The 24,889-nt window shown below is 44.5% G+C and overlaps 1 protein-coding gene across 1 annotated transcript in view; it reads left to right on the top strand.

The window, feature by feature from the left end:
• The first annotated feature begins 1,015 nt into the window (after positions 1 to 1,015).
• LOC115463315 (guanine nucleotide-binding protein G(q) subunit alpha) overlaps positions 1,016 to 24,889 on the top strand; it is a 344,151-nt gene continuing 320,277 nt past the window's right edge. The window contains exon 1 of the mRNA XM_030193718.1: positions 1,016 to 1,505. Within this exon, the coding sequence (XP_030049578.1) occupies positions 1,370 to 1,505 (136 nt within the window). The 5' untranslated portion in view covers positions 1,016 to 1,369. The remainder of the gene's footprint in view (positions 1,506 to 24,889) is intronic.

Here is a 24,889-nt window from a genome sequence, read left to right on the forward strand (position 1 = left end):
ATTAAGAAATGCAAGCTTTGCCAGTAATGCTCTTTTAGCAAACTGGCATTAATCATCTGATTTTGCAGCGATTCTTTTTTTCACCGTCTCCTTACAGCTGCCCCTCTGCCCATCAGGGAGTGTTGATTAATTATACTGTAATCATGTACTCGAGCAGAGGTGTTTTACCAACTTATTCTTTAAATCTCTTGGTGACATCCAAAATGACCAACAACTTTATACAGAGGGGAAAAAGACAGAATTACTGTAGTTCAATGTTCTAGTAGCACAAGATTGAAAAACAGATAAATATAATAAAGGGGGAAGACTAGGCTATTAGATAATCCCAGGTGTTTTCTTCGTTTAAAAAGACTTGGCTTTAAGTAGCTACCACAGGAGTTTAATTGGCTGTGCTCTAGATGCAATGAACTACAAAAATGACAGCTAAGATTCTCTACCTTAACCAACAACCCCCCCCCCCCCCCCCAAGCATCAAGACATCCAGGAGCGAATATAATAACATTTTAGCAAGCATACTACAAAAGCAATCCAAACCACAAACACAAAACCTTTTAGACCGCGTCTTGAAGAGAGCAAATCAAAGCCTTGTTACACCCCTCCTGCCTCTCTAAAGCAACCTGCGGTTTCTCCCGGTCTGGGGGGCAGCTACTAAGCTTGCCGCGTGAATATAAAGGTTTGCACTTTCTATAGCCAAGTCTATTCCTCGTCTATTGGATTAAAGGGAAGGTCCGCCATATTCTGCCTTTACCACGCCCGGGGAGCTAAACCAGTGAAAAGCCAGATTGGCTCCATACGGTGGAGAGAGAGAGATGCTCATTCTCCCCCTTTCTCTCTTACAAACGACACCGTAGCAGGGGGGGCTGCGTCTCTACAACGCAGAGAAACATCGCACAGAAGGCGAACCCCCCCCCCCCCCCCCCCGATTGATGAAGCAGCCAGGCCGATCTGTGCTTAAGTAATAGAGAGGAAAGGCAAAGAAGTGCGCGGGTGAAAGCGGACGAGCGCTTCAGCGGGGGTCTGGGGGCGGAGGATTTCTGTGCCGGGTGTCATTTGCAAGCTCTGGGACTAAAGGACGGAAGAGGAAACGGGATTTTTTTTTCTCTCTCTCCTGACAAAGGGAAGAGAGGAAACGGGATCGCCGAAGGTAGCGGCGGAGTCGGTGCAGCCGCGGATGTTCCCGTGTTGTTTGGTGCATGATTTCGAGAGGAGGAGGAGGAGGGGGAGTTGTTGCTGCTGCGGCGCGGTGCTTTGCTGATCGCGGGGGACCCCTCGAACTGTCGCTGATCACCCCCTCCCCGCCCCCTGCTTTTTCTGCCACCGCCGCTGGTGCTCTCCAGGCTCGGGGGAGGAAGGGGGCGCGCTGGGGAGAATGACTCTGGAGTCCATCATGGCGTGCTGCCTGAGCGAGGAAGCCAAGGAAGGCCGGCGGATCAACGACGAGATCGAGAAGCAGCTGCGCCGGGACAAGCGGGATGCGCGCCGGGAGCTCAAGCTCCTCCTGCTCGGTGAGTGCCGGGTACAGACACTGTCACCCCCTACCCCCACCCCGGTGGCACAGGTATCCGTGCACAGCTTTGCAACAACACCACACGTGCGGATACTTGCACTTCCATGCAGATGCATGAGAGGAGTGTATGGAGGAGGGGGGGGGGATCTTGCACACGTGTGCATCGTGTGTTGCATGTTGGTGGTGATGGTGAAGTCACTGGATTTCGGTGCTCTGAGTACACTGGGGAGCTGAGCTCGGCCCTTGCAGGCTATATGGGGTTAGCTTCGGAGTAGTGGGCAAGTGGCCTTCGGCGGATGGAAGAGAGAGGGTGAACTAGGGACTGTGACGCGACACAGGTTGGGGGTGGGGGGGGGGAAGCTGCAACTAGTTGGGATCGGTTGGAACATAGAGCAATTGTTGCTTTGCAAATTGGAGCTGGTTTATAGGATTGTAAAGCTTCTGAAGTTTTTGTTGGTGAGCAGATCATTGTAGGCGGCTAGTGACAGAGCTCTACGGCTTGCCATATTGCTAGTGATTTGTGACAGGACATGAAGGGGGCTGCAATCCAGAAATAGGGGTGCATAGCTTGACTGACGCACCCACCCTTATGTGATAATTTGATTTTCTGTAGAGTCAGATATAGTGTTTTGCGTTGTGAAGTAAAATACAATTTTAAAGATGCCATAATAGGCAGTGCATCGTTATCAAATAACGGGGCCTACGTGTCTGCTTGATAGCATAACTGCTAAGGAACACCAAAGAATATCGAAATAATTATAACCACATTATGACAAAGGCTGTGTTACCCAGTGCATTCCACCATCTCTGTGAGGACAAATTACAATTGAGGGTGGAATTTGACTTTAATATAGGTAAAAAAATAAGCAAGCAAGTTGAATGAAACGGCAGGTTATTTGTTATTGTGCTCGAACACTAATCAATGATACTGCTAGTATGTAATAGATTTTAGTTTTTGTTGTTTAATTTTGGTTTGGGTATCAGTATAGGTAGAATTGTTGGGGATGGACTGTTCACCTGGAGAGTACAGCCTTGAGAGACATGGGCAGTGAAAAAAACCTCAATAGTAACAGAATAAACATGTGATGCATGTGTTACCCAAGCTGATGCTCCCTTCAAGTAGCACAACTCAGTTTCCAGGATGCATCCTCCTTAGCAATACTTACCTAAGCTACATGTAATTTTTTTTTAAACGTGTTCATCTACTGCAAGAACAGACTTGTGTAAATACTATAAATATCCAAGTTTGCAGATATAGAGGTTTATTTCAAAGCACATAGACTTACAAAGTTCCATAGGTTATTATGAGGCATATTTTCAAAGCACTTAAGACTTATAAAGTTCCATAGTAACCTATGGAACTTTGTAAGTATGAGTGCTTTGAAAATAGCACCATAGTGAGCCTACCTCATTTTCCTTTTTTTTTCTGTTGCAACAGCTTGCTTAGCTTTTTTGGGGGGGTTGGGAGGAGGAACTTTGAAGCCAAAGGCCTATGATTTACTATTCCGAAGGCTGTCGAAAGTTTGCTGCTGAATCTATTGCACATTTAGAAAATACTGTTTTGGTTTTGGCTTCTGTTTATACAAGGGGATCTGTCTGAACTCCTATGCAATCCAAAAGCAATGTTCTTATGCTGTAGGCTTGGAGAAATGTGCCAGCTCTGTGCCCATGAGTACAGCGGAGTCCCCATTTCACTAGCAGAGTTTTGAGAAGCTGTCAACGTATGGGTGATAAATCATAGTGTTGCTATAAATATTCTACAGCATAATATGAATGTTTATTAGGCTTTAATAACTGTTTTTTTTATTAACGAGTAGTAGGTGCTTAGTTTTAATGTTGTATCATGGGAAACCAAAATATATGTGTTTTTAGCTCATATATGCACACACATGTGTTTCTGCTCCTGATGTTGCAGGATAATTGTGGTGATCATATAGCCTTTTCACATACTAGTAACCAGAAATGTAGGGTTCATCCATGAAAACCTGAGGTTTGAACTCTTAGCTCATTTCTAGGGACAACCAGTGGTTCTCTCAAATCTGCGTGGCTAATAATTGTTTCTGGACTTTTCTTCCAGGGATTTGTCCAAATCTCTTTTGAACCCCGCAATGTTAGTTGCCTTAACCACATCCTGCGTTAACAGATTGCACAGTTTAATTATGTGTTGCATGTAAAAAAAACCAACAACCCCGAAACAAAAAAACCCTCTTTCTACAGTTTGTTAGACATTGAACAGGATGGCACTAGTATGAACTCAGTATGGTATCTTGCATCCAAGAAGGTGGAGTTGAAGTACCAAAGACAATTCTGTAAGGTGGTGTCTAAATTCATGTTCCTTAGCGTCCCTATGGACCGGCCCAGGGTTGGACTGATGGCTTATGCATGCCTTCCAGCAGGTGGAGACTGAGAAACTTCTGAGAGAGCCAATAAGAGCCCTGGCCATGTGACCCTTGCCTCAGTATTTTCTCAGTCTCCAGCAGATGGTAGGAGGTGAGCCCATTAGTCTCTCTCTTTCTCTAGTTAAAAAAAAAACAACCTTCTGTGCCTGAGTAGAATAATAGCAGCAGTGGCGTAGCCAGACTTTGATGTGGGGGGGGGGGCACATTTTGGCCCATCTCCCTGCCACCACCTCATATACCTTGGCTGGCGGGTTCCCCAACCCCTGCCAGCTGAAATGTTTGTCCAGCCCTGGTCTTGGCACCATTGCCAGCCCTGCTCTTTCCTTCACGTCGCGTGCATGCTTGTTTTAGTGAAACTGGAGCAGTTCTTTGCCGCATTGCCAGCCCTGCTTTCCCCCTCACATTGAGTGCATGCTCGTTTTAGTGAAACTGAGCATGTGCGACGCTTTGCCCATGCTTACTTTCACTAAAATGAGCATGCACGCGATGTGAGGGGAAGAGCGGGGCAGACAATGCAGCGAAGAGCTGGAGACCAGCGCTGGAGAAATGCTTCAGCTGGCGGGGGTTGGGTACCTTCACTAACCAAACCAGGGGCCCCAGAGCCAGTTTGGGGGGCCCAGCCCCCCCCCGTGGCCCTCCCATAGCTATGCCACTGAATAGCAGATATGTGTGTGATCGGCGCTAATAATTAGCAGTTATGCACATAAGTGCCTGGCTGTACTCTATAAACAGTATGCTTGAGTCGCTTAGGGGTCCTTTTGCAAAGGTGTAGAGAAAGTGTCCTTAGCACGCCCCTGTCCTGTGAACTGAGGCTGCTTTCTACCATGGCCACACGCTAATGTTTTGAATAGTACACGCACATTAAATCAAATTAACAAGTGAGCACTTATGACACCTATTTTGTAGGTGGTAAAGTCTCACACGCTAATTGTTCACTAAGCGCGCGTTGCGCTAACTGATCAGTACCACCCACTCTCTACCCCCTCTGACACAAATATATTTTTTAGTGCGTGGTTTGTATGTGCTAATCTCAGACTTACTGTAGGACCTCCTACGGTAAGTCCTTTTAAATTGCAGTAAGTGCATGCTCGCGCTTACTGCAGATTAGTAAAAGGACCCCTTAGAGCACAGCTGTCGGGGGGAGCATATAAGTGGATGAAGCATAGATGTATCATGGGATGTGCACAGCTCATAGAATAATATCAGTTGTGCGCATTGCATAGTACGCTTGACCTGTTATAAGTTAGTTCGCCAGTGTGGGTTTGTGCTAATATTCTAGATGAGCCTTTAAGCCATATAAAATTGGCATTAAAATTTGCACCTAAAAGATGCCAATTTATAGAATTGCTTCCATAGTGCCTTCAGTCCTGGACCGGATGGCGTACATCCAAGGGTACTCAAAGGACTCAATCATGAAATTGTTGATCTGCTGTTAGTAATATGTAACCTGTTGTTAAAATCATCTATAGTACTTGGAGATTGGAAGGTGGCCAATGTGACGCTAATTTTAAAAAAGGTTCCAGGGGTGATCTAGGAAATTATAGACCGTTAAGCCTGACGTCTGTGACGGGTAAGTAGTGGAAACTATTATAAAGAATAAAATTACCGAACACATAAATAAACATGGTTGATTGGGACATAGTTATCATGGGTTTAACCAAGGGAAGTCCTGCCTCACCAATTTGCTTCATTTCTTTGAAGGCGTGAATAATCATGTGGATAAAGGTGAGACGGTTGGTCTAATGCATCTAGATTTTCAGAAAGCTTTTGATAAAGTTCTTCATGAGAGACTCCTGAGAAAAGTTGAGTCATGTGATAGGAGGAAATGCTCTGGTGTGGAATAGGAATTAGTTATTGGGCAGAAAACAGGAGGTAGGGTTAAATGATAATTTCTCTCAATGGTGGAGGGTGAATACTGGATCACCGCAGGAATTGGTATTGGGACCGGTGGTATTTCACATATTTATAAATGATATGGGAATTGGAACGACACGTGCGGACTGTGAAAAGTTTCAGGAAGGCCTTAGGAAATTGGAAGACTGGGCATCCAGCTGGCAGATGAAATTTAATGTAGACAAATGTAAGGTGATGCACATTGGAAAGAATAATCCGAATCTTAGTTACCTGATGCTAGGGTCCACCTTGGTGGTCAGCATCCAAGAAAAAGATCTAGGTGTCATTGTAAATAATATGCTAAAATCTTCTGTTCAGTGTGCGGCGGCCAGAAAAGCAAACAGGATGCTAGGAATTATTTGGAAAGGGATGGTAAATAAGACCGAAAATACAACAATGCCTCTGTATTGCTGCATGGTGCGACCTCACCTTGAATATTACATTCAGTGGAATTAGAAAAGGTTCAAAGAAGAGCGACCCAAATGATAAAGGGGATGGAACTCCTCCTCGTATGAGGCAAAGCTAAAGAAGTTAGGGCTCTTCAGCTTGGAAAGAGATGGATGAGGGGAGCTATGATTGAGGTCTACAAAATCCTGTGTGGTGTAGATTGTGTAAAAGTGAATCGATTATTATTTATTTATTTTGTACTCTGTTCAAATGTACCAAGACTAGGGGACACTCAAGGAAGTTACATGGAAATACTTTTAAAACAAATAGGAGGAAATATTTTTTCACTCAAATAGTTAAACTCCGGAACGTTTTGCCGGAGGATGTAGTAACAGTGGTTGGCATATCTGGGTTTAAAAAAAGGTTTGGACAAGTTTCTGGAGGAAAAGTCCTTAGTCTGCTATTGAGAGAGACATGAGGAAGCTACTGCTTGCCCTGGGATTGGTAGCATGGAATGTTGCCACCACTTGTGACCTGGCTTGACCACTATTGGAAAAACAGGATACTGGGCTAGATAGACCATTGGTCTGAGCCAGTATGGCTCTTTTTATGTTCTTACTTTACTTCAATATGAGTGATACTTTACTGGTTGGCTGGCAGTTGGGATGTTTCCTTGACTATATAGATAGGAGTAACTGGACATTGTGGGTAAGCCACCTGGTCTTTTTCTGCCATCATCTATACTGATTGGATGTAATGTGCTTAGCTATTTTAGCGGGGAGGGAGGGACACTCATTTGTGAATTCACACATCCATTACACATCTGCTGCTCCCTCCAATCCCCACATGGTTTGATGTGAGAGGGAAGGACAAGAGGTGATGTAAGACTGAAAGGGATGATAGGGAGAAAGTATAAGGCTGTACTGAAAGAGTGAAGTAAAAGAAAAGCGGGAAAAGAGAAAACAAGCTAGGAGTATAGAACTGGAATGATGAAAAAAAAAGCTCCATTTATTCAGGTGTGTGCAAACAGCATTGGGATGTTTTCAGTCAAAGATTTTTTGGTGCCAAGTGCAGTGGAAGCCGTGATAACTTTTTATCACCTTGATATGAAAATTAAGTATGAGTTTTCCCCGCTTTGGATGTCCTCTTTTAACCTTCATACCTGAAGAAGGGATAAGTGTGGCCTAGCACAGGGCTTCCCAAACTGTGAGTCGCCATCCCAAATGCATTTCGGGTCACAACATGGGTGGGCCCTCTATAGTGACATTGCTCGCTACAGTGGTGGTGCTGCCATTGTAGTGAGCGTGTTTCAGCTTGCTTCGTGACCTGCAGTCTCCTTGCCATTGCCTTAAGTTGGGGGAGGGGCTCCTGAGGAAGGAGTAATCCAAACCACAGCTCTGTAGAGTCCTCATCCACGGAAGAGACTCTCGATGTTGTAGTTTTTTGGAGGTGGATATGAACTTGTTACTTAGATAAGTGACTCAGGTATTTAACTTGGAGATTTCAGTGTACATGAAGTTATGTGGCATTTTGACATAAATATTGTGTGTGCACAGTGAGGACGTGGTTTCACTATTTATTTTGTGTGGGGACAACTCGAGGATGTGCAACAGAATTAAATGAGAGCGGAATCACTTTTGATTCAAGCTTGGATGCCCGTTGAAATGCTAAGAGCTGCCACCGTTCACCATTATCATTATTATTGGTATTTCATATATACACAAAACGATGTTATTGATTGTTGGTTCTTCTGTTCTCACACTCCAATACTGTTTCAGTTAATTATTTATTTGTCTTATATATGCATTTTTTGGATTGGGTTTTTATTTAGTGATTATTGTATAACAGGAATTTTGCATATAATTGTCATCATAGAATTTGCGCTTAACGCATTCTATCGGGGTGCCTAACTTTAGGAGTCTTTTCTTGAATGTACCTTGTATGTATTAGTGGGAGGGTCTGTCTACATCCAGCAGGTTAGGCTGGCCACTGAACTACAGGTGTAGCATGTTTTCACCTACGTGAGGGTTGGGGGCTATAAGTCTTTCACGAATGAGAACCTAGTTCAGAAGCAAGCAAAGTAACTTTTCATCACAAAGTATTCTAGGAAAACCTAGAAAAGGGTTTATAGTCTAATTAGTTCAAAAGTTAGATTTTATTACTTTGGTAAATTATAGCAGCAGGAAATACATATTCTGGTACATAATCACAAATGAGTTGTTTGTTAACTAACTTTCCATGGCTTATTATAGACATTTCCTGCTTCTGCTGTCTATGCTGATTAAAACTAATTGCTATCTTTTTGGTGATCGAGTCTCAACAACTTGAGCAATAAAAGTGCCTGGTAGCAGTTCTGATCAATAGTAGCAGCAATAAGGAGATTTTGTAACACGTTCTGATCTGAACAGTATTGCAGGATCTCTTCACACTTGTCTAGTAATGCTTGAAAAATGTGTAGAGATGCTTCCTTGAGAGATGATGACTGACGAGGCTTTCTGTTGTTGCACATTACACCTTGCATGTTGCACAGCAGGCAGATAAATTTAGTCTGTCCGGAGGCTTGTGGAGGTTAGTGGAAACATCAGTATTGCATCCCCTTGTAGTCTCAAGTCTCTTGTCTCCCGGGCTTCTGTTCTGACTAGGAACCTCCCCTCCTCTGAGTGGTGGAAATATTGGAAAGGAGGGGAGGGTATGGTACCGTTTAGGTAGCTCCTGTGATGCACATTGTAGCTTATACAATTATAATTGCATAAGTACACACTGAGGCATATTTTCAAAGCACTTAGCCTTCCAAAGTTCCATAGGAACCTATGGAACTTTGGAAGGCTAAGTGCTTTGAAAATATGCCTCTATGTAATGCAGATGGAAAAATATTTAGAAAATGTAGGCATCGGTCAGACATTTTTAGGAGCCAGGTAATTTTGTTTTCTTGTCCACTTTTTATGCAACTGGTTTACTTAAAAAAAAAATAAAATTGTCCCTTTTCTTGTGCGTGCAATCTTTTTCTGTCTTCTTTGCTCCCTTTCTTTCATGGACCCTGCCCTCCCTTCTATCAAACATTCCCCCCCCCCCCCCACTACCCCCTAATTCCATCTTCTGTTGTCTCCCAGCTTCTTCTGCTCTCATTTTTCTTCACTATATCTTGTTGGTAGGGTCTTGCTGATAGCAACTGCCACACCTTTATCCCTTGGGATGGGCCTAAGAGAAACTTAGGACCCTTTTACTAAGCTGCAGTAGGCACTAGCACGTGCCTGCTGCGTGGTAAGAGCTTCCTGCTCACCTTCCAATTTCTGCACCTCAGTCCTTCCTATCTCAGATCATCACTTAATCACCCTTACACTTCATCACCCTCCCCCTCAACCTCGCCCAACTATAACCACTGCCTTCAGGAATCTCCAAGCCATCGACCCCCCTACTCTATCCTCTCACATCTCCAATCTCTTCCCTTCCATCTCGTCTTCTGAATCTGTTGACACGGCTGTCTCTACCTACAATGAAATTCTCTCCACTGCTCTGGATACCCTAGCAACATCTGTCTCTCGCCCACTAAGCGCATTAATCCTCAGCCCTGGTTAACCCCTTGCATCCATTACCTTCGCTCCTGCACCTGATCTGCTGAACGACTCTGGAGGAAATCTCGCACCCTGTCAGACTTCTCCCATTACAAATTCATGCTGTTCTCCTTCCAGTCCTCCCTATTCCTTGCCAAACAGGAATATTATTCTCAATCAACCAATTCTCTTGGCTCCAACCCTCGTCGCCTCTTCGCCACCCTCAACTCCCTACTTAGTGCCCTCCGCTCCCACCCCCCCCTCACTCTCTCCTCAAACACTAGCTGACTACTTCCGCGATAAAGTGCAGAAGATAAACCTTGAATTCACTTCCAAGCCTTCTCCTCCCTGTGACTTCTTAACCCACTCCCTCAACCAACCTAACCTGGCCTCCTTCTCCTCCTTCCCTGAGATCACCGAAGAGGAAACTGCTCGCCTTCTTTCTTCCTCTAAGTGCACCACCTGTTCCTCTGATCCCATTCCCACCAATCTGCTTAACAACATCTCTCCTACAGTTAACCCCTCAATCTGTCACATCCTCAACCTCTCTCTCTCCACTGCTACTGTCCCTGACACCTTCAAGCACGCTGTAGTCACACCACTTCTCAAAAAACCATCACTTGACCCCACCTGTCCCTCCAACTACCGCCCCATCTCTCTTCTACCCTTCCTCTCCAAATTACTTGAACGCGCTGTCCACAGCCGCTGCCTTGATTTCCTCTCCTCTCAGGCCGTCCTCGATCTGCTTCAATCCGGCTTTCGCCCACTACACTCGACAGAAACAGCACTCTCTAAAGTCTGCAATGATCTGTTCCTTGCCAAATCCAAAGGTCACTATTCCATCCTCATCCTCCTCGACCTGTCTGCCGCCTTTGACACCATCAATCATAATTTACTTCTTGACACACTGTCCTCATTCGGGTTCCAGGGCTCCGTCCTCTCCTGGTTCTCTTCGTATCTTTCCCAACGCACCTTCAGAGTATTTTCTAATGGCTCTTCTTCCACCCCGGTCCTGCTCTCTGTTGGGGTTCTTCAAGGATCTGTCCTTGGACCGCTTCTTTTCTCGATCTACACCTCTTCCCTGGGCTCGCTGATGTCATCGCATGGTTTCCAGTACCATCTCTATGCTGATGACACCCAGCTTTACCTCTCCACTCCCAACATCACAGTCGAAACCCATGCCAAAATTTCGGCCTGCCTTTCAGACATCGCTGCCTGGATGTCCAACCGGCATCTGAAACTGAACATGGCAAAGACTGAGCTCCTTGTCTTTCCACCCAAACCCTCTTCTCCTCTTTCCCCCACTTTCCGTCTCTGTTGACAACGCCCTCATCCTCCCCGTCTCTTCAGCCCGCAATCTCGGAGTCATTTTCGACTCCTCCCTCTCCTTCTCTGCCCATATCCAGCAGACAGCTAAGACCTGTCGCTTCTTCCTCTATAATATTAGCAAAATTCGCCCATTTCTCTCTGAACAGACCACCCGAACCCTCGTCCACTCGCTCGTTACCTCTCGTCTTGACTATTGCAACCTTCTTCTCGCTGGCCTCCCGCTTAGCCATCTATCCCCCCTTCAATCTGTCCAAAATTCCGCCGCACGTCTTATCTACCGTGTGAACCGATACTCTCATATCACCCCTCTCCTCAAGTCGCTTCACTGGCTCCCGATCCATTACCGTATACAGTTCAAGCTTCTTCTATTGACCTTCAAGTGCACTCAATCTGCAGCCCCCCATTACCACTCTACCCTCCTCTCCTCGTATGTTCCCACCCGTAACCTCCACTCTCAGGACAAATCACTCCTATCTGTACCCTTCTCCACCACCGCTAACTCCAGACTCCGCCCCTTCTGCCTCGCATCACCTTATGCCTGGAACAGACTTTCCAAGCCCATGCGCCCTCCCTGCCCATTTTCAAGTCCTTACTCAAAGCCCATCTCTTCTCCCTTGCTTTTGGCGCCTAACCACCTTCCCCATTCATGATACCTACACTGACTACATAGTTTGTAACCTTTAGATTGTAAGCTGTCTTGAGCAGGGACTGTCCTTCCCCATGTTTAAACTTGTACAGCGCTGTGTAACCCTGGCAGCGCTATAGAAATGCTAAGTAGTAGTAGCACTGGCACAGGATGCACTGAGGCATCCTGTGGCAGTTTGACCATCTGCACGCACTACTCTTACATTGAAAAGTTTTTTTATTTTTTGATGCAGGAGGCATGTCTGGGGCGGAGAGTAGGTATTGGGAAATTTAGCGTGTGGCCATTACAAAAAAATATGGAAAGGCAGCCATTTTACCACCATGCTAAAAGTGGCCACAGGTAGGCGGAAAACCCATTTTCTGGCAATAACTCTGGCCAATTTTTGGCATGGCTTGGTAAAAGGACCCCATAGATGGTTAGGTGCCCAAGTATCTGGGAATTTTCCAGTCCTGTTAAAACATAATTTTTTTTTATAGCATACCTAAAGCATATTTCTTAGATAAAATATTTCATAATTGGAATTAAAATTGCATAAAAAGATTATGAAAAAAGTTGATGACCTATATCTTGGATCACTTGTTGCTTCTGAACATGTGATGTTCATTGATCATTTGCCCAATGAGTGCCATCTAAACAGAAATAATTGGGTTGCGTCACTGTAGAATAAATATTTACACACCCTATAAGGTCTAAGTAAAGCATCAAGAAGAACGGTGTGTTTGATTTTTCGCACATGACGTATTACGTTCTTTCTTTTTTTTTTTTACTTTATTTTTATATGCACAATACAAAATGTAATTACAGTTAATACAATTTGTAATACAACCAATGAACAATGTTAGGGTTTAAAGACAAGAACCGTAATCAAAACACCATTTGTAAAGTACACTCTGCATTGAGTTTTCGTTATACCCTGCCCCCTCAAGTCTTACACTATCAAGCCATCACTCTCTTCTCTCCAGCTCACATCATGCATACCCCCATTCAGCCCATCTATCACCCTTCCCACCCTATCCTATCCCGTCCCTCCCCCTCCCCCTTAAGTGATCAGGTTTAGGCAGGATGCCCACAAATGTCAGCTTGGAGGATTTGGTGTAAATCTGATTCTCATGCTTGCCAACCTACTTCATCCTTACACACCACACCTCCCCAGTTATGTTCTCAGAAGAGGTGCAGGATAGTTTTCCTAATCAGCAGTAATGAAATATACAAAAATCTCCTGATTTTTGTGTAAGGCCTTGGGCTGCTAAGAGTGACTGTTCGTTCCCCCAAGAGCAGAGTTGCATAATCCCACTCCAATGTCCGTTGTGTGACAATATTAAGTACCTGGAAAGCCTCATTCCACAACGTCCGAGCCGGGCATTCCAAAAAAGAGTGAAGAATTGTTCCTCTCCTGCTTTTATATTTGCTGCACTGGTCATCCGTCCAAAGTCCCATGAGTACCCCCCTTGCCCTGGAGATATATGCTCTGTGTAATATCTTATATTGCGTCTACTGCAAGTCGGCTGCCTTAACCAATTTGTGTAAGGTGAAGAAAAGTGTTCCAAACGTTTGGCTTGTGTACTTAGTACCTAACTCTACATTCCATTGGGCTGCCTACCTCTCCATGTCGTCCAAAGGCATATTCACTTTTAAGATCTTGTACCACGTGGAGAGGCTGTTCAACTTATTAGGAATGTGGAAGAGAATCTTATCTAGGGGACCCCATGTCCACATATCTCCGTGTCCCGCCCTCAGAGAAGACCAGTAATGCCTAACCAGTAGATACTGCATCAAGTTATTGTTTGGAAGATCCCAGCGCTCCTTCACTTGGTCAAAAGTAGCAAGGGAGTCCTGTCCATTTACAAATAATTGACCCAGATTCCTACAGCCCTTTTCGCTCCATTTAGTAAATGCCGAGTGTCCCATACCTGCCTGGCTTCGTTACCCATCATAAGGGAGAGGCATCCGGTGAGCGTTGCTGGTGCCCTCTCCACCACATCCATGCTCGCCTCAGAGGCTTCAAAAATCCCAATTTGCTTCCGATTTTGGTGTTATTGCTAGAGCTCATATGGATTAGATTTATGGAAGACCATGGGCAGCTCCACTCTTCTAACCCACCACGAGGCAAAAAATGGTAGTACCCTTCCATCCCTTCAAAGATAAAACGTATCAGCGCTGCCATATTATACATGCAAAGATCAGGGAGACCCAGGCCCCCTGCATCCTTATTAAGGGAAAGCTTTTGATACCCTATCCATTCCCCTTTCCCACGCCATATGAAGGAGCGGATTATAGAGCAAAACAAGCGCTCTTCCCTCCATAGAACCCACAGTGGAGCTGCTTGTATCGGGTATAAAATGTTAGGTATTAAAATCATTTTTATCAGGGCTATTCTGCCCATTAGGGAGAGTGGCAGGTCCTTCCACCTGTTACACAGCCGTCTAATTCTATCCAAAGGGTCAATCACATTCCGCTTGTAAAAGGTTAGATTATTTGTGCTTAGGAAAATACCTAAATATCGCATCGCCCTCCTGACAGGCGGTATGGGTAGCCCAGCAAACCCGGGATCTCCTGAGGATCCCGATAATGGTATTTAATTCTGACTTAGAGCAATTAACTCTGAGCCCCGATAGGTGTCTGAATTCCCTTACCATGGAAAAGTGCCCTCGGCAGGTCTCTGGGTGCGTTTGCCACATATAATAATATGTCATCTGCAAAGAGATTTAGGCGAAGCTCCCTGCTCCCCACCCTTATTCCCTTAAGATTTCCACTGTTGCGTATTTTTATAGCCAGCGGCTCAATTGCTAATAAGAAAAGGAGTGGAGAGAGAGGGCACCCCTATCTTGTACCCCTCTGTAATGAAAAACTATCTGTGAGTTTTCCATTCACCAATAGCCTTGCCATGGGAAGGGTTTAAGGAGCCTTAATCCAAGACACGTATGCTCCTGATATACCAAACCATCCCAGAACCCCAAATAAATATTGCCACGAAATGCTATCAAAGCCTTTTTCCATGTCCAGTCTCACAATGGCCTCCAGACTGCCCTTCCCCTTATGCTTCTGAATAGCCATCATAGCCCGCACAATGTTCATGGAGGCATATCTGCCCGGTACAAAGCCCACTTGGTCTTCGTGTACTAAGGTGGGGATTACCTCATTCAGATGTCTAGCCAATATGGCTGCCAGAAGTTTAACATCCTGATTCAATAATGAAATAGGGTGGTAGGAACCCACCTGAGCCGGGTCTTTGCCTGGTTTTGGCAGGAGTACTCTGGGCCAAAACCATCCGGTCCTGGCGCCTTGGTCAGTTTTAAAGATTTAATACTTATCCTGATCTCCCTCTCTGATATGGAAGCATTTAAAGTGGTTAGCTATTCCTCCGTTAGGTTTGGAAGCTGTATGTTTTGGAAAAAATCCTCACATTTACTGGGGTCAAAAGCTCTGTCTGTATACGGGGAACTGTAGAATTTCACAAATTGTTGCATGATATGGTATTCTGTGGTATACATCCTCCCCTTGTCATCCTTAATAGTAGAGGTAATTTGCCGCTTACGCAGTGGCCTGACCAAATTAGCCAGTAATTTACCTGCCTTGCTGCCCTGTTTAAACAATCTAAAGTGCTGAAAGTATATGTCCCCCTCTGCCCTCTGTGTCAGGGTTGTCTTATATGCGTCAGCCATATGTGTCATGTGTGTCCTTCGCAGCTGATGGTACTCCTTCGACAAACACATTAAATCTGCCTCCCTCCTCTTCCCTGCCATGTATGCTATAATGTGGCCTCTCATTACCGCCTTGGCGCCTCCCAGTATGTACCCGAGTTCACATCCTGCGTCTGATTGTGCATCTGATATTCCAACCACTTGGTATGCAGGAACTCATGAAATTCCCTATCATTATACAGTGAGGGGGAGAATCTCAACATCTTTTCGCCTGGCTCTGCAGCAAAGGAAACAGTCATTTCAACTGCCAGGTGATCACTCAATGCATTGTCAACTATGTTCACTTTTGTGGTCCTGGAAACCAGTGGAATAGCTACTAATAAGTAATCTAATCTGGAGTATACCCCGTGAGGGTGAGAGTAAAACATAAACTCCCCATCTTGTGGGTGGAGGAGTCTCCATATGTCTACTAACCCTAACTGAGAAGATACGGAATGAACCCCTTTGTTCTCCCAGTTCCCCCCCCCTTGGGCTTTGAGGGTCTGCAATCAATTGAGGGATCTGCCACAATGTTAACCTCACCCCCCAATAATGAATTGGTAATTAGAGTAAGGTACCACTCTAGCCACTAGATCTGAAAAGAATTTGTGAGAGTACGTATTGGGCCCGTAAACATTACATAGTATGATCTGCTGCCCCCCCCCATAGCTCACTTATTACCAGTACATATCTACCATCCTTGTCCTGAGCCACCTTGTGAGTGTGGAAAGGCAATTGTTTATGTATTAGTGTAACTACCCCCCTCTGTCTAGAATTATAGGATGAGTACCCTACCTCCCCCACCCACTCCACCCACCCCCTCCTTAATGTTTGGTGTTCTAGGGCTGATAAGTGAGTCTTCCAAAGATATGCAATATCGGCCCCTTCCTTTTTCAGCCAGGAAAGTATCTTAGTTCTTTTTATAGGTTTTCTACCCCTGTGAGAAATTTCTTCAATAAGTTACATTTACTATATTACCTCTGCTTAGTAACTTTAGCCGTTTTCAATATATAACAAAACTTTATTTATTCAATATTTCTTTTACAAATTACACAATCTTAAAACCCACCTTATCCTCACTATTTCAATCACATACATACATACCATGCACTTCTCTTCATTCTAACTGTATTCAACCTTAAAATCTATAAACATCACAGTGTGAATAATACACATTAACTCATGTCCATGATTGAAATTCAACTTTTTATAGGAGAGTGTATACCGTCGACATTAAGGGTAAATATTTTCAGACTAACCATAATTAAAGCATTTACGGACAGTGGCATAGACAAATTTGAGGTACACCTCGCCGGTCTCCCAGCATAACCCGCGAGGACATTCTCTCCTCCCATCTTGCATCAATGCACTCGCTACACAGCAAGCTCTCACTCCCACCTCCCTCCGTGACAATACAAAAACATGAGGCCCCTTGATCTTCATATATCCCGTGAACATCCCTTCATCCATCCCCCTATTCCCCCTCTCGTTCTCCCACAAACACCACACATTCCCCCACTCACTCTCCCACGTACTCCCTCCCTTCCCCCCCTCTCATATCTCCTTCCCACATCCTTCACCTACCCAAGCTCAGCTGAAAGACTGCCCCCCATCCCTCTCCCCTAGCACGATAGATCATAATATCACAAGATTATCCACATTAGCAGTTGATGCCCTGAGATATTTCTCTGAGCACTTAGGAGCACCAGTAATATAAACATAAAGAAGACCTTTCAGTTCATCTGTTCCCAAATGACCCAAAGGGGCAGGCTCATCACGCAGCTTTTCATTGCACTGGCCATCAGTCCTGTCCCTATGAATTTTCATAGAAAGGGTAGATACTGTGTTGGATCATTGGAACTGAGCTCTGTCCCCCCCCCCCCTTCCGCGTAAAAGAAAGAAAAGTTCAAATACTGTGCCAAACGCCACCTCTCCTTCACCGCGGGGCCCCGTTCACTCGGGTGCTCTGTGTCTCACTCCCTTCTCCTTGTTTAGCTCCTCTAGGAAGGCTCTCGCTGCTGCCACTTCAGTGAGGATGACCGACTTTCCTTCATACCATATCCGCAGTTTGGCAGGGAACAATAAAGCAAATCTGACCCCCCTTCTTGTAGAGTGCAGAACACATGGGCGCCATTGTCTTTCGCAGGATCGCAACTCTCGTTGAGTAATCAGTAAACAGCAGCAGGCGGTGCCCCTCATATTCTAGCGACTCTTTTGCTCTGAAGGCCTTCAGAATCTGTTCCTTTGCCTGCCAGTTCACAAAGTGGCCAATCGCCATTCTGGGCCTGTTGTTATGCTTGCCACTAGTTCCAATGTGGTGTGCCCAGTTGCAACAGAAAAGGGCTCCATGGCATGCTAAGCCTAGATGTTCTGGGAGCCACTTATCGAAGAATTCATATGTTATGACCTGGTAGTAGTGAGCCCCTGTGCCCCGACTGAGCACGGCAGAGATGGAGAGATGCTGCACTCGGTCAGGCAGCCAGACAACCCCTAGCTTCACCTGGGAAGCGACCACTGTTCACCAAGAGTTGAGCTCCCAGCTGCAGGTGGCCACTAGGACTTCTGGAACCGGCGGGGTTGCACAGCCGCTGACCAAGCTGACAGGCAAGCAGACACAGTCCAATAGCCAAGTAATCCGTAGGGCAAATAATAGTCAAACCAGTCCAAGGTCTAGGCAGGCAACAAACAATCATGGTCAGGAAAACAAGCCAAATTCTGGTACACAGGAATATAGGAACTGAGGAAAGCCGGTGAACGGAACTCCGGCGTTGACCTCTGAGACAATTGAGGCCGAAGCAACGAAGGACTGAAGGCAGGGCCTTTAGTGGAGGAATTAGGCTCAAGCATGTGCAGCTGATTCAAGATGGCTGCCCCCATCAGCAGAGGTGCCTATGTCCAAATATGGGCTTCCTTCCTGACCTTGTTACTCCAAGATGGCTTCCCAGGACCTGATCTATCCAAGATGGCTGCGGCCATTGATCCAACCCAGATGACGGTTGCCAGAAATAGGAAACAGAAACAGACCCTCCTTCCTTCCTGAAGCTTAACCAACACCAAGATGGCCGACTATCTTCGCCGGACCACGACTCGCCGGCGAATCGGCCGCGCAGGCCTGGCACCAGGTGAGGGACGTAACATCATATAAGCTTTTGTCCGATACTGTTTCTGGCAGGCCAGTGACCCTTAGATTGTTCCTCCTGTTGCGGTTCTCCTGCTCCCCAACACGCTCCCTCATTTCTTCTACTTCCTTTTGGAGTGCAGCAGTCTGTGTCGCAGCACTCTGCGCCCCTTCTTCCCTTGCAGAAAGCCGATGTTCCATTTCTGCTATGCGTACCGTGTGAGAGTCAAATTTCTCATTAATTTCGTCCACTGCCGACTGCAGATTATTAAGTTTATCTTCCAGTGCTGCTGATACTGAGCGCGAAATCTCCTGCGCCCATTCCGTGATCTGAGCTGGAAATGTGGCCTGCAATGGTTGTGCCCTCGCCATTTTGTTCGGGCTGCTCCTCTGGGCGGTTGATGGCTTTTTCTGTGTTCGTGAGGGCATACCGTGATTAAACACCCTTTCTGGCACTCCGGGCAAAGCCAGGCATCCGAGCAGTGAATTCTGTGTGCGCCGGGGTCATATAATCTTGTTAAAAAGCAGATATTAGCAGGTTGAATGCAGAGCTTCTCCTTCTTGCTGCTGCTTAGGTAGCAGGCATCATGTGACACCCCCCCCCCCCCCCCCCCCCCCCCCGACATATTACGTTCAGTGCAAAGGTTTTCAGCAGTGACTGGAGAGAAGAGAAGTAGTGCTGGACTTTACTGTGTATCTGCTTTCACCCGTGCCGTACTTTGTATTGTGTGAATGACTGTGGTGGAGCAGGGAACTCGAGCAAGTTTTCTGGCATATGTTGTAAACACAGGGCAAGGAACCAAAGACATTGTCACACACCAATTAAAATAATTCACAGTGAAATTGGTAGTTCTGAAATTAGGCAATTTGATTCTGCTTTGCGTGTTGCAGTGATAAAGTGCTAAAATCAAAGGTACAAGGTTGGGTATCTGTAGTAGGTTCTTCTTCCCACTTCAGTGGGGAAAAGGAAACAAGTTGGAAAAAGGTTCCAGGTTGGCAACTGGGCATGACCTGGGAGAAAATCCCCTCTTAGTTTCCTTCAGTGCTGTTCTATTTAGATAACCTCTCCCCTCAAGTCATTCCATCAGTTCCCAGTTCAAGCTTCTGTTATACTTTTACAAGTGCATTCACTCTGTAGCAACTCATTACCTATCCTTTCTCTCCCTACATCCTTCCTTCCTGCCTTCATGTGGCCAGTTGATCTTATTTGTGCCGTTCTCACTCAACAATTCCCCTCTTCCCACCTCTCTGTGCCATATGCTTAGAACACACGAATAGCAAATACCATATGGTGCAAGGTGGGCTTAACCATTAGGCACACTAGGTGAATGCTCAGTTTAGCAGCTTCTGGAACTGGCGATGACAAAGAGCGTGTGATGTCAAAGCCAAACTAAAGACCCATCGGTGCATACTTCTACCTGCAGAGAGGTAGAGTGTTTTCAAATGGCTTATTTATCTGGGTACTATGGCATTTTGAAAGAATTGCAGGTCTCATATTGTTTATATGCTGCCATCTGGTAAAAACTACATTGTTAGCAATGATTTGAACTCGGCCTTATGGCTGATTGTGTGGGATGTGCGTCCAGTTGGCTGAAGCAAATGGGCTGTTTGTTTTTTTTTTAAATTTGAAACCGACTGAGTTAATGGTGCAGGAGTAGCCTAATGATTAGAGCAGCAAGCCGAGAGGTTCAAATCCCACTGCAGCTTCTTGTGATCTTGGGTAAGTCAGTTAGCCCTCTGACTCGGGTACAAACTCGCCCCCACTTTTACAAAGCTGCAGCAGCTGCAGCAGCTGCTAGCATGTCTTTGTAAAAGAGGGGCGGGGGGGGGGGGGGGGTTAGATTGTAAGCCCTCCAGGGAAGGAAAAATGTCTACTGTACCTGAATGTAATTCACCTTGCACAAATATGGAGTATTGAGGAATGGGGGACAATATAAACCACTTTCAAAATAGAGCCCTCCTGATTAATTTTATCACAGTTTCACACAGAGTTCTATAATTATTTCTATATTATCACCCAAAGTTCAGCACAAGACAGACAAATTCCAACCATTAACCTTGTGAAGGAAAAAGCCTCATAATTGTATTTGAGCAACATTCCATCATTGGCATAAAAGACCTCCACAGCTGGTTGCGCGAAAGTATGTAGAATGAGTCAAAAGAAGTGCTTGTACACAATCTCTCTATATAAAAGGCACCACCAACGTTCTATGAAGCCTCCAGCCGGAAGTGTGAAGGGGGAGAGACTTCCGGTTTCCCTATGAGTGTCTGACCCGCCCTCTCTGTAACACAAACAGTCAGTGAAGGAAAACACAGCAAAGCATGACATCAAATCGCTCTCTCTGTAACAGTGAAGGACTCAGAGGGGTTAGGGGAGAGAGGGCAGAGGGCAGGGACACACACACTCCCACATGCACACAGAAGAAAACCTTGCTAGCCCCCCGTTTCATTTGCATCAGAAACGGGGCTTTTTTACTAGTTGTGTAATATTGTTGGGGGAACTCAGTCTATTACATTGTGGTCCTCTTGGCCTACAAAGGCCATTGTAAACTATCCCACTTCTTCAGGACAGAAGCAGGACCATCTACAAACATTTTAATTTTCAGCTCATTATTCATAACATCAGGGATTCCCATATATGTGTCCTCTGCTATAATCCAATATGCACCCCCTAGACTCCTCAGATCTTTGAATGACCTACATTTACATATTCCTTCACCATCTGCTGCTAGGTTAGATTCTACCAGACAAACAGCCTTCTATTGTGTAGTCTTGTCCTTATGGAATTCTCTTCCAGCAACACTCTGCCTTGAACTTGCGTTTCCCAAGTTTAAGACTTATTTATTCAAACTATTGTTTAGCAAAACTTGATGATTCTTACCTAGTGCTGAGTGGCCACGACCCACATTCAGTCTGACTGATTGATTGTATATGTAGACCAGAAGATTCTACTGTATTAGTTTATTGATATCTCAGAACGATTGTCGCTGTCCTAATTTTCCTCTTTCCTAGCTATTATTGGAGTTCTTTTCTGTTTCTGTAACTTATTTTATTGTAAACCACTATGTTATATATAATGAATAGCGGTATTTCAAATAAACTTTATCCATAACCATTCACATTACCGTTATACATCTCTTTCAACTTTACCACAGCATTCACTTGGATCAAATTTCCACCATTGCTCAGTTTCCTCCATTAAAACAAAATAGCATCTTGGCGTTAATATAATAGTCTCCCCAGAACTTCCTTGATTTCAGCCATCAATAGACCAACCAGATCTTTAAAGTAGTCTTTTAAACTGTTCATATCACACAGAAAGATATAATAGCTGTGTGAAAGTTTAATAAAAATAATACCAATACCAGTCTATCTCCCGATTTAAGCCTGTTGGTTGAGCCAGTTACCACTTAAATATCTAGGTGTTGTCCACATTGCAGCAGTTTCCACCAATCTCCTCCTTCAGCCCCTGTTGGAACATGATCAAACAAAAAACATTTATTTATTTATTTGGGAAAACTTGATATACCGCCTTAAGCTAGTGGGTAGATCTAGGTGGTTACAATAAAAATAATAATAACAAGCGGAGAAAAGGACTGCAATTTGAGGACAGGAAAGTAAACACATTCATTAAGTAAATACATTCATTCCACAAAGGTTGGATAATACAGCAGGGGGTTACAACAGCAATGAAGGGTCAGGAAAAAGGAACAATTTACAACTTATGGGGGGGGGGGGGGCAGGTGATAGTAGGTAAAAGGGGAGGGAGAACTGGACCTTCAGTAGTAAACATCTTATGAAATATTATAGGCCTGATGGAATAACCAAGAAGTCCTTTTACTAAGCCGCGGTAAAAAGTGGTCTGAGGTAGTGTAGGTGCGGGTTTTGGGTGCGCGCAGAATTATTTTTCAGTGCGCCTGTAGAAAAGGCCTCTTTCCCCCCCCCCCCCCCCCCCCGAAAATGGACATGCGGCAAAATCAAAATTGCCGGGCGTCCATTTTGGGTCTCAGACCTTACCGTCTTCCATAGACCTAGTGATAAAGAATTTGGGTGATAATGACCTATGCGCGTCAGTTGCCACTTGGCGCGTGTCCGCTACGTGTGCCAGAAAATAAAATATTTTCCAGCCGCGGGTAGTGGATGTTCACCAAAAATGAAATTACCACAAGAGCCACACGGTAGTCGGGGGCGGTAAGTCCATTTTGGCACGCATTGGGAGCATGTAGACACTTGCCGCGGCTTAGTAAAATGGGCCCCAAGTCTTTAAGGCTGATTTTACATTTTTAAAAAGCGGATTCGGCTCCGATATCTCTACGGAGGGTGTTCCAATGGAATGGAGCAGCAAAATAAAATGCACAGTGTCTAGTTGATTCAAGAGTGGCTTGTTTAGGATTGGGAAGATCTAAATGGAAATGGTTTAAGGATCTTACAGGCAGATGATCGAAAGCCCTGCGCTGTTCCAAACTGCTCTAAAAATAGCGCTGGAACAGCGCGGGGCTTTACTGGACCTATGATCAGAGATAATTGCATGCAAATTTAAGCACGCAATTCTCTCTGATCATGGGGTAGAAGTGCGGGAGGATTGCGCCAGAGACCCCATTTTGACATGGATTTGGGATTTTCTAAACAGATCCTATGGAGTGAAGATGTGTGGAGAAATGGCAGAGTCCTGGAGAGCTACTTGTAGCGCTATAAAAATGCTAAATAGTAGTAGTAGTAGTAGTAGTAGCAACTTGTGGAATCATTCAGTGTGTTGATGTTTAGGCTGTTGGTTTAGACTTTGATACTGTGTCAGTTGGATTACTGTAACTCTATCTATATTGATTGCTCTAAGTCATTGAAGAATGCAGCAGCTAGGCTACTTTTGCATCTGAGAAATATGAACATATCACCCCTTTTGCATTGGTTACCGCTGGAAGCAAGAATTCAATTTAAGGTGGCTGCTTTGATTTATTTAGCAATGTACACTTAAGCATGCAGTAGTTAACCTGTACATCTTTCTTTTTTAAACGATACTACTTTTAGACCTACCAGGAATCAATTTTTATTAAAGTTGTCCTTATTTTGACAAGTCAGGATTAAGAGGATTCTTCAGTCTACTTTTTTTTTTTTTTTAAATATCTTTGAGTCAAAGGCATAGCAATTACAGTAACAACATTGTATTCAGTTGTTTGAACAGTCTACTTTTTCTTATCAAGCTGCAGAATTTTGGAACTCTTCCTTCCTTTCTTATACGGCTGTGTGGTTATTTTCCGTTTAGGAAATCGCTTGAGTTATTTCTTGTAAAGAAATTTTATCAGAATTAAAATTGTTGACTTTTCTATGAATATTGTTGTATATTCTTTTTCACATTGTAATTCTTGAAGTTTGTTCAGTTGCTTGTTACCCGCAGCAAACTCTGATGTTTTGCAGGATATAAGATACTAGAAATTAGGATCTATTGTTTTGCTTTGACTGAAGCTGCTTTGTGCTGACCTAGGCACTACCTATAGTCTTGCCTAATGGTTAGACTTCACGAGCCCTCCCTGACTATCCCTTTTATCCTGTGGTCTTCTGTTCCTGGCTCCCTCACAGGCTTCCTGTTTCAAGTATACTTGTAAAAAAATTTTTTTTTTTTTTAATTGTGAGTTTTTGTCTCTCTGGCAAGCTTCCCCCCCCCCCCCCCCCATTCCTCTTTCTGCTTTCACTGTCAGTGCTTTTTGCATCTAACTAGCTAGTGCTTATGCTGCTGCTTGTTTTCTTCATTCATATCCTTTTTTTTTTCATTTTTGAAAGAAGGTTTTGTGGGAAAGCGTGGGGTATAAGTGTTACAAATAAATAAATAGTTTGTCAATTCACCTTTTAACCTTTCAAGCTATTTGAATTTATTTCATTTCTAATACATGGGATACATCTGGCCATGGCATCTAAGATTGGTATTTTTAAACCATGTTCATTCCTGATTGCAGCTGCTCCTTTTAGGCGTTTTACCATTTTTTTAATTTATCATAGTTGCCCTTTTGAAAGTTAAGTGCTAATGCAGTAGCTTTCCTTAATGTCTATTCCAGTTGCTAACTTAAATTTGGTCATGTTAAGATTGCTGTTGCCAAGAGGCCTCAACACCGTTCGTTACCTTTTGCTCCAAATTCTGCATTTCACTGTGGATGGAGTACATCTAAAATAGCTCCCCCTCTTGTTAGTTCCTGAACCATCTGCTCCATGAGTCATATTTTTTTCATCTGGAAATATAATTTTCCTCTTATTTTTTGGATGCGCTGTTTATTCAGCCAGTATTGGCGTGATAGAAATGTTCCATTATTATTGTGTTACCAAATTTGTTAGCTTCTCTGATTTTTTTTTTTTGCTACCGTTTCATCTGTGTCCATTCTGATCAGTTGGA

Source organism: Microcaecilia unicolor, chromosome 2 (genome assembly GCF_901765095.1).
Source record: "Microcaecilia unicolor chromosome 2, aMicUni1.1, whole genome shotgun sequence".
Taxonomy (NCBI): domain Eukaryota; kingdom Metazoa; phylum Chordata; class Amphibia; order Gymnophiona; family Siphonopidae; genus Microcaecilia; species Microcaecilia unicolor.